Below are 13,108 nucleotides of genomic sequence, written 5' to 3'. Positions count from 1 at the left end.
AGGGACCACTGCTCTAGGGACCACTACTCTAGGGACCACTAGGGACCATTGTTCTCAGGACCACTGCTCTCTGGACAACTAGGGACCACTGCTCTCTGGACCACTAGGGACCACTGTTCTCAGGACCACTTGGGACCACTAGGGACCACTGTTTCCGGGACAACTAGGGACCACTGTTCTCAGGACCACTAGGGACCCCTAAGGACCACTGTTCTCGGGACCACAAGGGACCACTATTCTCAGGACCACTAGGGACCACTAGGGTCCACTGTTCTCGGGATCACTAGGGACCACTGTTCTCAGGACCACTAAGGACCACTCGGGACCATTGTTCTCGGGACCACTAGGGACCACTGTTCTCAGGACCACTAGGGACCGCTGTTCTCAGGACCACTAGGGACCACTGTTCTCAGGACCACTAGGGACCACTGTTCTCAGGACCACTAGGGACCACTAGGGACCGCTGCTCCTGAGTGGTGTAGTGGTCTAAGACACTGCATCTCAGTGCAAGAGGCGTCACTGAAATCCCTGGTTCGAATCCAAGCTGCATCACGTCCGTGATTGTGAGTCCCATAGGGCGACCCAGCGTCGTCCGGGTTTGGCCGTCACTGTAAATAAGAAGTTGTTCTTAATTGACTTGCCTCGTTAAATAAAGGTGAAATAAAAAAAAAAATTGGTTGCACTAATGAGTTGTTCTCTGTGATAACCAGGCTTCCTCACCAGCCCGATGCTGGGCGTGTGTACGCCTACTAGATGGAAAACTAGTTCATTGTCTTTTAGTGTTGGTTCTCAAACCCCCTTCTCCTGTCCCCAGGCCATTCTGCACCAAGAGGGTCACATGGACGATGCCCTGACTGTGGCCCGGTCCCAGACAGAGGAGTCTCAGGCTGCTAGGATGATCTTTAGCACCACAGGACTCTTCAGGCAGTTCATCAAGTACGACCATTACACACACACACACACACACACACACACACACACACACACACACACACACACACACACACACACACACACACACACACACACACACACACACACACACACACACACACACACACACACACACACACACACCTTTTGGACATTTCCACTGCAAGGTCTTTGTCAGGCCGACAAACAGTGTGCAGTCATCTCTATTCTCCTCGTAATATCTTTGTACCCTGCAGGGATAATTCTTGGATGTAATTTTGACTTTACGTGTGTGTGTGTTCTGTCCCAGGGGTCTGGACTCCCTGCAGGGGAAGAATAAGTCCCCTGTCCCCGTGCCTCTACCCCTGGACGGGGTCGTCCTCTCCCTGCAGGACCTTATCTTCTACTTCCGTCCCCCCGAAGACGAGCTGGAACACGAGGAGAAACAGACAAAGCTGCGCTCCCTCCGAAACCGACAGAACCTCTTCCAAGAGGAGGTCAATATCAGTAACCTTTTCAGATTTAAAGTCCGTAGAGTGACTACTTAAATGTTCTTGAGATGGTTTGGCTTCAACTCGACTGAAGCGCTGTACAACACGGTGTGTTGATATTATATAAATGTAGTTGTGGACCAAAAGTACTTGAAACCACTGAAGGACTGGTTGATGTTATGGATCTCGAACTAACCCTATGACCACGTGGGTACAGGATCTAATCCTATGACCACGTGGGTACAGGATCTAACCCTATGACCACATGGGTACAGGATCTAACCCTATGATCACGTGCGTACAGGATCTAACCCTATGACCACGTACGTACAGGATCTAATCCTATGACCACGTGCGTACAGGATCTAATCCTATGACCACGTGGGTACAGGATCTAACCCTATGACCACGTGGGTACAGGATCTAACCCTATGACCACGTGGGTACAGGATCTAATCCTATGACCACGTGCGTACAGGATCTAATCCTATGACCACGTGCGTACAGGATCTAATCCTATGACCACGTGGGTACAGGATCTAATTTTATGACCACGTGCGTACAGGATCTAATCCTATGACCACGTGGGTACAGGATCTAATCCTAAAACCACGTGGGCACAGGATCTAATTTTATGACCACGTGGGTATAGGATCTAATCCTATGACCACGTGGGTACAGGATCTAATCCTATGACCATGTGGGCACAGGATCTAACCCTATGACCACGTGGGTATATGATCTAACCCTATGACCACGTGGGTATAGGATCTAACCCTATGACCACGTGGGTATAGGATCTAACCCTATGACCACGTGGGTATAGGATCTAACCCTATGACCACGTGGGTACATGATCTAATCCTATGACCACGTGGGTACAGGATCTAATCCTATGACCACGTGGGTATAGGATCTAACCCTATGACCACATGGGTACAGGATCTAATCCTATGACCACGTGGGTATAGGATCTAACCCTATGACCACGTGGGCACAGGATCTAACCCTATGACCACGTGGGTACAGGATCTAACCCTATGACCACGTGGGTATAGGATCTAATCCTATGACCACATGGGTACAGGATCTAACCCTATGACCACATGGGTACAGGATGTAACCCTATGACCACATGGGTACAGGATGTAACCCTATGACCACGTGGGTATATGATCTAACCCTATGACCACGTGGGTACAGGATCTAACCCTATGACCACGTGGGTATAGGATCTAATCCTATGTGTGTTGACCTCTCCAACAGGGTATGATCACCATCGTGCTAGAGTGTATCGACCGTCTGAACGTTTACAACACTGCTGCTCACTTCTCTGAGTTCGCCGGAGAGGAGGCCGCTGAGTCCTGGAAGGAGATTGTCAACTTGCTCTATGAGCTGCTGGGTATGACAAAGAGTTTTATTGTACAGTCCACAAAGTGTATCTTCTGCTAAATCCCATTGTTTATCAGTGCATAGCTTTAGAATAGATCAGATTGGAACACGTTTGAAGAAATGTACTGTAGAGCAAAAACACTATGTATACAAAAGCAGAGACATTGAATCACTCATACTTAAAATGTTTTAAAAAACAGCAGTAAAAAAAATGCTTGAAGAAGTGGAGGCTGAATACAGTTGATGTTGATGACTCAACATATCTCTCCTACCTCTTCCCTGTTCTCCCTCCCTCCACCTCTTCCCTGTTCTCCCTCCCTCCACCTCTTCCCTGTTCTCCCTCCCTCCACCTCTTCCCTGTTCTCCCTCCCTCCACCTCTTCCCTGTCCTCCCTCCAACTCTTCCCTGTCCTCCCTCCCTCCACCTCTTCCCTGTTCTCCCTCCAACTCTTCCCTGTCCTCCCTCTACCTCTTCCCTGTTCTCCCTCCACCTCTTCCCTGTTCTCCCTCCACCTCTTCCCTGTCCTCCCTCCAACTCTTCCCTGTCCTCCCTCCACCTCTTCCCTGTTCTCCCTCCACCTCTTCCCTGTTCTCCCTCCACCTCTTCCCTGTTCTCCCTCCACCTCTTCCCTGTTCTCTCTCCCTCCACCTCTTCCCTGGTCTCCTTCCACCTCTTCCCTGTTCTCCCTCCACCTCTTCCCTGTTCTCCCTCCCTCCACCTCTTCCCTGTTCTCCCTCCACCTCTTCCCTGTTCTCCCTCCCTCCACCTCTTCCCTGTTCTCCCTCCCTCCACCTCTTCCCTGTTCTCCCTCCACCTCTTCCCTGTTCTCCCTCCCTCCACCTCTTCCCTGTTCTCCCTCCCTTCACCTCTTCCCTGTCCTCCCTCCACCTCTTCCCTGTCCTCCCTCCCTCCACCTCTTCCCTGTTCTCCCTACACCTCTTCCCTGTTCTCCCTCCCTCCACCTCTTCCCTGTTCTCCCTCCCTCCACCTCTTCCCTGTTCTCCCTCCACCTCTTCCCTGTTCTCCCTCCACCTCTTCCCTGTTCTCCCTCCACCTCTTCCCTGTTCTCCCTCCCTCCACCTCTTCCCTGTTCTCCCTCCACCTCTTCCCTGTTCTCCCTCCACCTCTTCCCTGTTCTCCCTCCCAGCCTCTCTGATCAGGGGGAACCGTTCTAACTGTGCGCTGTTCTGTGATAACCTGGACTGGCTGGTCAGCAAACTGGACCGGTTGGAGGCGTCTTCAGGTACCTAGAGTTCTGCTCGATGCCACTCACCCTGGCTAGGGGCAGGAGTTTTTCCTGGTTTAGGCTGTGTAGTTACTGATAAGGAAAAACTCAGGGCACAACCCATTATATATCTGACTTGAAGGTTCTTTCAGCACAGGACCGCGTTCATCATCATCCCTCCCTCCCTCCCTCCCTCCCTCCCTCCCTCCCTCCCTCCCTCCCTCCCTCCCTCCCTCCCTCCCTCCCTCCCTCCCTCCCTCCCTCCCTCCCTCCCTCCCTCCCTCCCTCCCTCCCTCCCTCCCTCCCTCCCTCCCTCCCTCCCTCCCTCCCTCCCTCTCTCTCCCTCCCTCCCTCCCTCTCCTCACTATCTCCCTCTCCTCCCTCTTCTCCCCTCCCTCTCCTCCCTCTTCTCCCTCTCCTCCCTCTCCTCCCTCTCTCCCTCCTCTCCCTCTTCTCCCTCTTCTCCCTCTCTCCCTCTCCTCCCTCTCTCCCTCTCCTCCCTCTCCTCCCTCTCTCCCTCTTCTCCCTCTCTCCCTCTCCTCCCTCTCCTCCCTCTTCTTCCTCTCTCCCTCTCCTCCCTCTCTCCCTCTTCTCCCTCTTCTCCCTCTTCTCCCTCTTCTCCCTCTCTCCCTCTCTCCCTCGCTCCAGGTATCTTGGAGGTGTTGCACTGTGTTCTGATTGAGAGTCCAGAGGTTCTGAACATCATTCAGGAGAACCACATCAAATCTATCATCTCTTTGCTGGACAAACATGGCAGAAACCACAAGGTCAGTGATGTCTGGCAGATGTTTGGATGTTTGTACATCTGTACGGTCTGGATAGGTGTTAGCAGTGTAGTGGTGGAATTTCCATCATAAAGCTGCCACCTTAAATATCTGCAAATATCAAACGGTCAAGAGGCCAAGGGGCCAAAGGGAAGGGGTAGGGAGTGAATGAGTTACTTCCCAGTTTGGAACCCACACTTCCTTAAACTTTCCTCACATTTCCTTGTCACTGTCTCTCTCTCTCTCTATCTCTGTCACTGTCTCTGTCTCTCTGTCTCTCTGTCTCTTTGTCTCTCTGTGTCTGTCTCTCTCTGTCTCTGTCTCTGTCACTGTCTCTGTCTATCTGTCTCTGTCTCTGTCTCTCTCTCTGTCTCTGTCACTGTCACTGTCTCTCTCTCTGTCTCTGTCTCTGTCACTGTCTCTCTCTGTCTCTCTCTCTCTCTCTCTCTCTGTCTCTCTCTCTCTCTCTGTCTCTCTCTCTGTCTCTCTCTCTCTCTGTCTCTCTCTCTCTCGGTCTCTCTCTCTGTCTCTCTGTCTCTCTCTGTTCTCTCTCTCTGTCTCTCTCTCTGTCTCTCTCTCTGTCTCTCTCTCTGTCGCTGTCTCTGTCTCTCTCCCTCTCTGTCTCTGTCTCTGTCTCTGTCTCTGTCTCTGTCTCTCTCTCTCTCTCTCTCTCTCTCTCTCTCTCTCTCTCTCTCTCTCTCTCTCTCTCTCTCTCTCTCTCTCTGTCTCTCTCTCTGTCTCTGTCTCTCTGTCTCTGTCACTGTCTCTCTCTCTCTGTCACTGTCTCTGTCACTGTCTCTCTCTCTGTCTCTGTCTCTCTCTCTGTCTCTGTCTCTCTCTCTGTCTCTCTGTCTCTCTCTCTGTCTCTGTCTCTCTCCCTCTCTGTCTCTCTCTCTCTCTGTCTCTCTCTCTGTCTCTGTCTCTCTGTCTCTGTCACTGTCTCTCTCTCTCTGTCACTGTCTCTCTCTCTGTCACTGTCTCTCTCTGTCTCTGTCTCTCTCTCTGTCTGTCTCTGTCTCTCTCTCTCTCTGTCTCTGTCTCTGTCTCTGTCTCTGTCACTGTCTCTCTCTCTCTCTGTCTCTCTCTCTGTCTCTGTCTCTGTCTCTGTCTCTCTGTCTCTGTCACTGTCTCTCTCTCTCTCTCTCTGTCTCTCTCTGTCTCTCTCTCTGTCTCTCTCTCTGTCACTGTCTCTGTCACTGTCTCTCTCTCTCTCTCTCTCTCTCTCTCTCTCTCTCTCTCTCTCTCTCTCTCTCTCTCTCTCTCTCTCTCTGTCACTGTCTCTGTCTCTCTCTCTCTCTCTCTGTCTCTGTCTCTGTTTCTGTCTCTCTGTCTCTTTGTCTCTCTGTCTCTGTCTCTCCTAGGTGTTGGACGTGCTCCGGTCTCTTTGTGTGTGTAACGGTGTGGCTGTAAGGTCCAATCAGAACCTCATCACAGAGAATCTATTTCCAGGTCGCGATCTCCTATTGCAGACCAACATCGTCAACTACGTAACCAGGTAATATATAATATAATATATAACAGTATATACTGTTAACATAACATTCACAATATATAATATATACTGTTAACATAACATTCATAATATATAATATATACTGTTAACATAACATTCATAATATATAATATATACTGTTAACATAACATTCACAATATATAATATATACTGTTAACATAACATTCATAATATATAATATATACTGTTAACATAACATTCATAATATATAATATATACTGTTAACATAACATTCATACCCCTTGACTTATTCCACATTTTGTTGTGCTACAGCTTGAATTCAAAATGTATTCAAGATATATTTTCCTCACCCATCTCACCCATCTCACCCATCTCACCCATCTACACTCAATACCCCATAATGACAAAGTGAAAACACGTTTTTAGATTTAAAAAATAAAAAAAATCTCAGTTTTACTGAAAATGAAATCCAGAAATATCAATATAAATAAATAAATAATATATATATATAATATATATAATATACAAATATCACATTTACATAAGTATTCACATCCCCCAGTACATACGATAAAAACAACTTTCTACCTAAATTAGAAACATATAATATCTGAAAATGTAGCTAGACTCTTCCACGGAACCCAAACCGGCTGTGCGCGTGCGCCATCGTGCATAAATTAACTTTGTCCCCCTACACCAAACGCGATCAAATAGCAAAACAAATTCTGAACCAATGACATTAATTTGAGGACAAATGGCAATTTAGCTAGCTAGCTTGCTGTTGCTAGCTAATTTGTCCTGAGATATAAACATTGAGTTGTTTACCTGAAATGCACAAGGTCCTCTACTCCAACAATTAATCCACACATAAAACGTCCAACCGAATCGTTTCTAGTCATCTCTCCTCCTTCCAGGCTTTTTCATCTTTGAACTTATATGGTGATTGGCATCTACACTTTCATAGTATTACCACGACAACCGGCAAAACATTTAGTCTTTCAATCACCCACATGGGTATAACCAATGAGGAGATGGCACGGTGGGTGCCTGCTTCTATGAACCAATGAGGAGATGGCACGGTGGGTACCTGCTTCTATAAACCAATGAGGAGATGACACGGTGTGTGCCTGCTTCTATGAACCAATGAGGAGATGGCACGGTGGGTGCCTGCTTCTATGAACCAATGAGGAGATGGCACGGTGGGTGCCTGCTTCTATGAACCAATGAGGAGATGGCACGGTGGGTGCCTGCTTCTATAAACCAATGAGGAGATGGCACGGTGGGTGCCTGCTTCTATAAACCAATGAGGAGATGGCACGGTGGGTGCCTGCTTCTATAAACCAATGAGGAGATGGCACGGTGGGTGCCTGCTTCTATAAACCAATGAGGAGATGAGGAGATGCATGACTTGCAGCGGGATTTGCGTCAGAAATAGGAATGACTTCTATTTTAGCCCTTGGCTCGTTGGCGCACGCGATAATTGAATAACATGGATTTCTACGTGTCCGGTCTGGTCAGCATGTTACTCATATACATGAATGAATGTTTCAGTTGCTGGAACCATTTAGCTCTGTTTCGTTTGTTGCTACACCTTGTTTGACCAGCGTTGTGTCAAGTCACTGTGGTTCACACTGACCGTGGCTGACCGTGGCGTGGGCAGAAAATAACCCATCACTTTTATAAACTGATCTGTCGATAGAGCTGCTAAATTCAGGGCATCAATGTTGTTGCGAAAAGTAGGATTTTTTAATTGATAATTTATCAAATAGAATAAAAAGCAGAAATATTATAAACATATATGTTATTTACATGAGTATTCAGACCCTTAGTTATGAGACTAGAAATTGAGTTCAGGTGCATCCTGTTTCCATTGATCATCCTTGAGATGTTTCTACAACTTGATTGGAGTCCACCTGTGGTAAATTCAATTGATTGGACATGATTTGGAGAGGCACACACCTGTTTATATAAGGTCTCACAGTTGACAGTGCATGTCAGAGAAAAAACCAAGCCATGAGGTTGAAGGAATTGTCCACGGAGCGCCGATACAGGATTGTGTCGAGGCACAGATCTGGTGAAGAATGCAGTGGCCTCCATCATTCTTAAATGGAAGAAGTTTGGAACCAACAAGACTCTTCCTAGATCTGGTCGCCCTGAGCAATGGAGGAGAAGGGCCTTGCTCAGGGAGGTGACCAAGAACCCTATGGTCACTCTGACAGAGCTACAGAGTTCCTCTGTGGAGACAGGAGAACATTCCAGAAGGACAACCATCTCTGCAGCACTCCACCAATCAGGCCTTTATGGTAGAGTGGTCAGACGGAAGCCACACCTAGATAAAAAGCACATGACAGTTTGGAGTTTGCCAAAAGGCACCTAAAGACTCTCAGACCATGAGAAACAAGATTCTCTGGTCTGATGAAACCAAGATTGAACTTTGGAGGAACATCACGTCACATCTGGAGAAAACTCATCCTTACAATGAAGCATAATGGTCGCAGCATCATGCTGTGGGGATGTTTTTCAGAAGCAAGGATGGAGAGACTAATCAGGATCGAGGGAAAGATGAACGGAGCAAAGTACAGACAGATCCTTGATGAAAACCTGCTCCAGAGCGCTCAGGACCTCAGACTGGGGGCGAAGGTTCACCATCCAACAGGACAACGACCCTAAGAACACAGCCAAGACAATGCAGGAGTGGCTTCGGGACAAGTCTCAGAATGGACTTGATGGGCATGGCCAGACCCTGGACTTTAACCCGATCGAACATCTCTGGAGAGACCTGAAAATATCTGTGCAGCGACGCTCCCCATCCAACCTGACAGAGCTTGAGAGGATCTGCAGAGAAGAATGGGAGAAACTCTCCAAATACAGGTGTGCCAAGCTTGTAGTGTCATACCCAAGAAGACTGGAGGCTGTAATCCCTGCCAAAGGTGCTTCAACAACGTACTGAGTAAAGGCTCTGAATAGTTAAGTGAATGTGATATTTCAGTTTTGTTTTTTTATACATTTTTTATTTGCAAAAAGGTTAAAAAAAATAATTATAATAATAATATTATTATAAATAATAATTTCTTTGTCGTTATGGGGTATTGTGTGTAGATTGATGAGAATAAAAAAATATATGTTTTAGAATAAGGCTGTAACGCAACAAAATGTGGAAAATGTCAAGGGGTCTGAATACTTTCCGAAGGCACTGTATATATATATATATATATATATATATATATATATATATATATATATATATATATATATACACTGAGTGCACAAAACATTAGGAACACCTGCTCTTTCCATGACACAGACTGACCAGGTGAATCCAGTTGAAAGATTATTGATGTCACCCTTATTGATGTCACCTGTTAAATACACTTCAATCAGCGTAGATGAAGAGGAGGAGACAGGTGGTTAAAGAAGGATTTTTAAGCCTAGAGACAATTGAGTCATGGATTGTGTATGTGTGTCATTCAGAGGGTGAATGGGCAAGACAAAATATTTAAGCGCCTTTGAATGGGGTTTGGTAGTAGGTGCCAGGAACACCGGTTTGAGTGTGTCAAGAACTGCAACGCTGCTGAGTTTTTTCACACTAAACAGTTTCCTGTGTGTATCAAGAGTGGTCCACCACCCAAAGGACATCCAGCCAACTTGACACACGTTGGAAGCACACTGGAGTCAACATGGGCCAGCGTCCCTGTGGAACACTTTCGTCTCGTTGTAGAGTCAACATGGGCCAGCGTCCCTGTGGAACGCGTTCGTCTCGTTGTAGAGTCAACATGGGCCAGCGTCCCTGCGGGAACGTGTTCGTCTCGTTGTAGAGTCAACATGGGCCAGCGTCCCTGTGGAACACTTTCGTCTCGTTGTAGAGTCAACATGGGCCAGCGTCCCTGTGGAACGCGTTCGGACTCGTTGTAGAGTCCATGGCCCGACGAATTGAGGCTGTTCTGACATTGAGAACACCCTTCTAATATTGAGTTGGACCCCCCCTCAGAACAGTCTCAATTTGTCATGGCATGGACTGGAAAGCGTTTCACAGGGAAGGTCAGAGGGAAGGTCAGTCTATGTAGCAGGTCTTCATAATGTTTTGTTTGCTGATTCCCTTTGTGTATCAAGACCAGTCCGCCACCTAAAGGACATCCGGCCACCTTCGACACACCTGTGGGAAGCCTTGGAGTCACCAATACTTTTGGTCCCCTAAAATGGGGGGGGGGGTTGTGTACATAAAGTGTAATTTCTAAACGGTTCACCCGATATGGATGAAAACACCCTCAAATTAAAGCTGACAGTCCTGACCTTTAACCTCAACAGTCACTGTATCATTTTAAATCCAAAGTGCTGGAGTACAGAGCCAAAACAACAACAAAAAATGGTCCACTACACACACACACACACACACACACACACACACACACACACACACACACACACACACACACACACACACACACACACACACACACACACACACACACACACACACACACACACACACATCCAATACTTTTGGAACTCGGCTCTCTATATATATATACAGTATACATACATACAACTCTCTCTATATATATAGTATATATACATACAACTCTCTATATATATACAGTATATATACATACAACTCTCTCTATATATATATATATAGTATATATACATACAACTCTCTCTCTATATATATACAGTATATATACATACAACTCTCTCTCTATATATATATACAGTATATATACATACAACTCTCTATATATATACAGTATATATACATACAACTCTCTCTCTATATATACAGTATATATACATACAACTCTCTCTCTATATATACAGTATATATACATACAACTCTCTCTATATATATATATAGTATATATACATACAACTCTCTCTATATATATATATACAGTATATATACATACAACTCTCTATATATATACAGTATATATACATACAACTCTCTCTATATATACAGTATATATACATACAACTCTCTCTCTATATATATACAGTATATATACATACAACTCTCTCTCTATATATATACAGTATATATACATACAACTCTCTCTCTCTATATATATACAGTATATATACATACAACTCTCTCTCTATATATATACAGTATATATACATACAACTCTCTCTCTATATATATATACAGTATATATACATACAACTCTCTCTCTATATATATACAGTATATATACATACAACTCTCTCTCTATATATACAGTATATATACATACAACTCTCTATATATATACAGTATATATACATACAACTCTCTCTATATATATATAGTATATATACATACAACTCTCTCTATATATATATACAGTATATATACATACAACTCTCTATATATATACAGTATATATACATACAACTCTCTCTCTATATATATATATAGTATATATACATACAACTCTCTCTATATATATACAGTATATATACATACAACTCTCTATATATATATACAGTATATATACATACAACTCTCTCTATATATACAGTATATATACATACAACTCTCTCTCTCTATATATATACAGTATATATACATACAACTCTCTCTATATATATACAGTATATATACATACAACTCTCTCTCTATATATATATACAGTATATATACATACAACTCTCTCTCTATATATATACAGTATATATACATACAACTCTCTCTCTCTATATATATACAGTATATATACATACAACTCTCTCTATATATATACAGTATATATACATACAACTCTCTCTCTCTATATATATATACAGTATATATACATACAACTCTCTCTCTATATATATACAGTATATATACATACAACTCTCTCTCTCTATATACAGTATATATACATACAACTCTCTATATATATCGGGTATATATACATACAACTCTCTCTCTATATATACAGTATATATACATACAACTCTCTCTCTCTATATATATATACAGTGTATGTACATACAATGTTCTGTTCTATCCTGTTGTGCTCTAAGGGTTTCAGAATGTGTGTTTCTATCTGCAGTGTGAGGCCCAACATCTTCCTGGGAACCTGCGAAGGCTCTACTCAGTATAAGAAGTGGTACTTTGAAATGATGGTAGACTATGTGGAGCCTTTTGTGACAGCCACACCCTCTCACCTGCGTGTGGGCTGGGCCCTGACGGAGGGGTACTCCCCCTATCCTGGGGGCGGAGAGGGCTGGGGTGGCAACGGAGTGGGGGATGACCTCTACTCGTACGGCTTCGATGGACTGCACCTGTGGTCAGGTACGCTTCACCTTCCTATTGTTATCATGTCAACGTTTTGCCTCAGAATTTACAATATGAACCTATCTAGTCCACAGCACATACCGTATGGAAACCAGACCACAGCACATACAGTATGGAAACCAGACCACAGCACATACAGTATGAAACCAGACCACAGCACATACAGTATGGAAACCAGACCACAGCACATACAGTATGAAACCAGACCACAGCACATACCGTATGAAACCAGACCACAACACATACAGTATGGAAACCAGACCACAGCACATACAGTATGAAACCAAACCACAACAAATACCGTATGAAACCAAACCACAGCACATATAGTATAGAACCAAACCACAGCACATACAGTATGAAACCAGACCACAGCACATACCGTATGGAAACCAGACCACAGCAAATACCGTATGAAACCAGACCACAGCACATACAGTATGAAACCAGACCACAGCACATACAGTATGAAACCAGACCACAGCACATACCGTATGGAAACCAGACCACAGCAAATACCGTATGAAACCAGACCACAGCACATATAGTATAAAACCAGATCACAGCACATACAGTATGAAACCAAAC

General features: G+C 44.8%; 1 protein-coding gene across 1 annotated transcript in view; it reads left to right on the top strand.

Moving 5' to 3' along the window:
• The window catches only part of ryr1b (ryanodine receptor 1b (skeletal)), a 229,908-nt gene that overhangs the window by 50,386 nt on the left and 166,414 nt on the right, over positions 1–13,108 (top strand). Inside the window, exons 12-18 of the mRNA XM_046316567.1 lie at positions 815–936; positions 1,223–1,409; positions 2,670–2,805; positions 3,943–4,038; positions 4,669–4,787; positions 6,146–6,279; positions 12,276–12,517. Coding sequence (XP_046172523.1) covers positions 815–936; positions 1,223–1,409; positions 2,670–2,805; positions 3,943–4,038; positions 4,669–4,787; positions 6,146–6,279; positions 12,276–12,517 — 1,036 coding nt within the window. The remainder of the gene's footprint in view (positions 1–814; positions 937–1,222; positions 1,410–2,669; positions 2,806–3,942; positions 4,039–4,668; positions 4,788–6,145; positions 6,280–12,275; positions 12,518–13,108) is intronic.

This window comes from Oncorhynchus gorbuscha, linkage group LG19 (assembly GCF_021184085.1).
Source record: "Oncorhynchus gorbuscha isolate QuinsamMale2020 ecotype Even-year linkage group LG19, OgorEven_v1.0, whole genome shotgun sequence".
Classification (NCBI taxonomy): domain Eukaryota; kingdom Metazoa; phylum Chordata; class Actinopteri; order Salmoniformes; family Salmonidae; genus Oncorhynchus; species Oncorhynchus gorbuscha.
The sequence above is the reverse complement of the archived record's forward strand: the minus strand, read 5'-3'. Positions and strand labels throughout refer to the sequence as shown.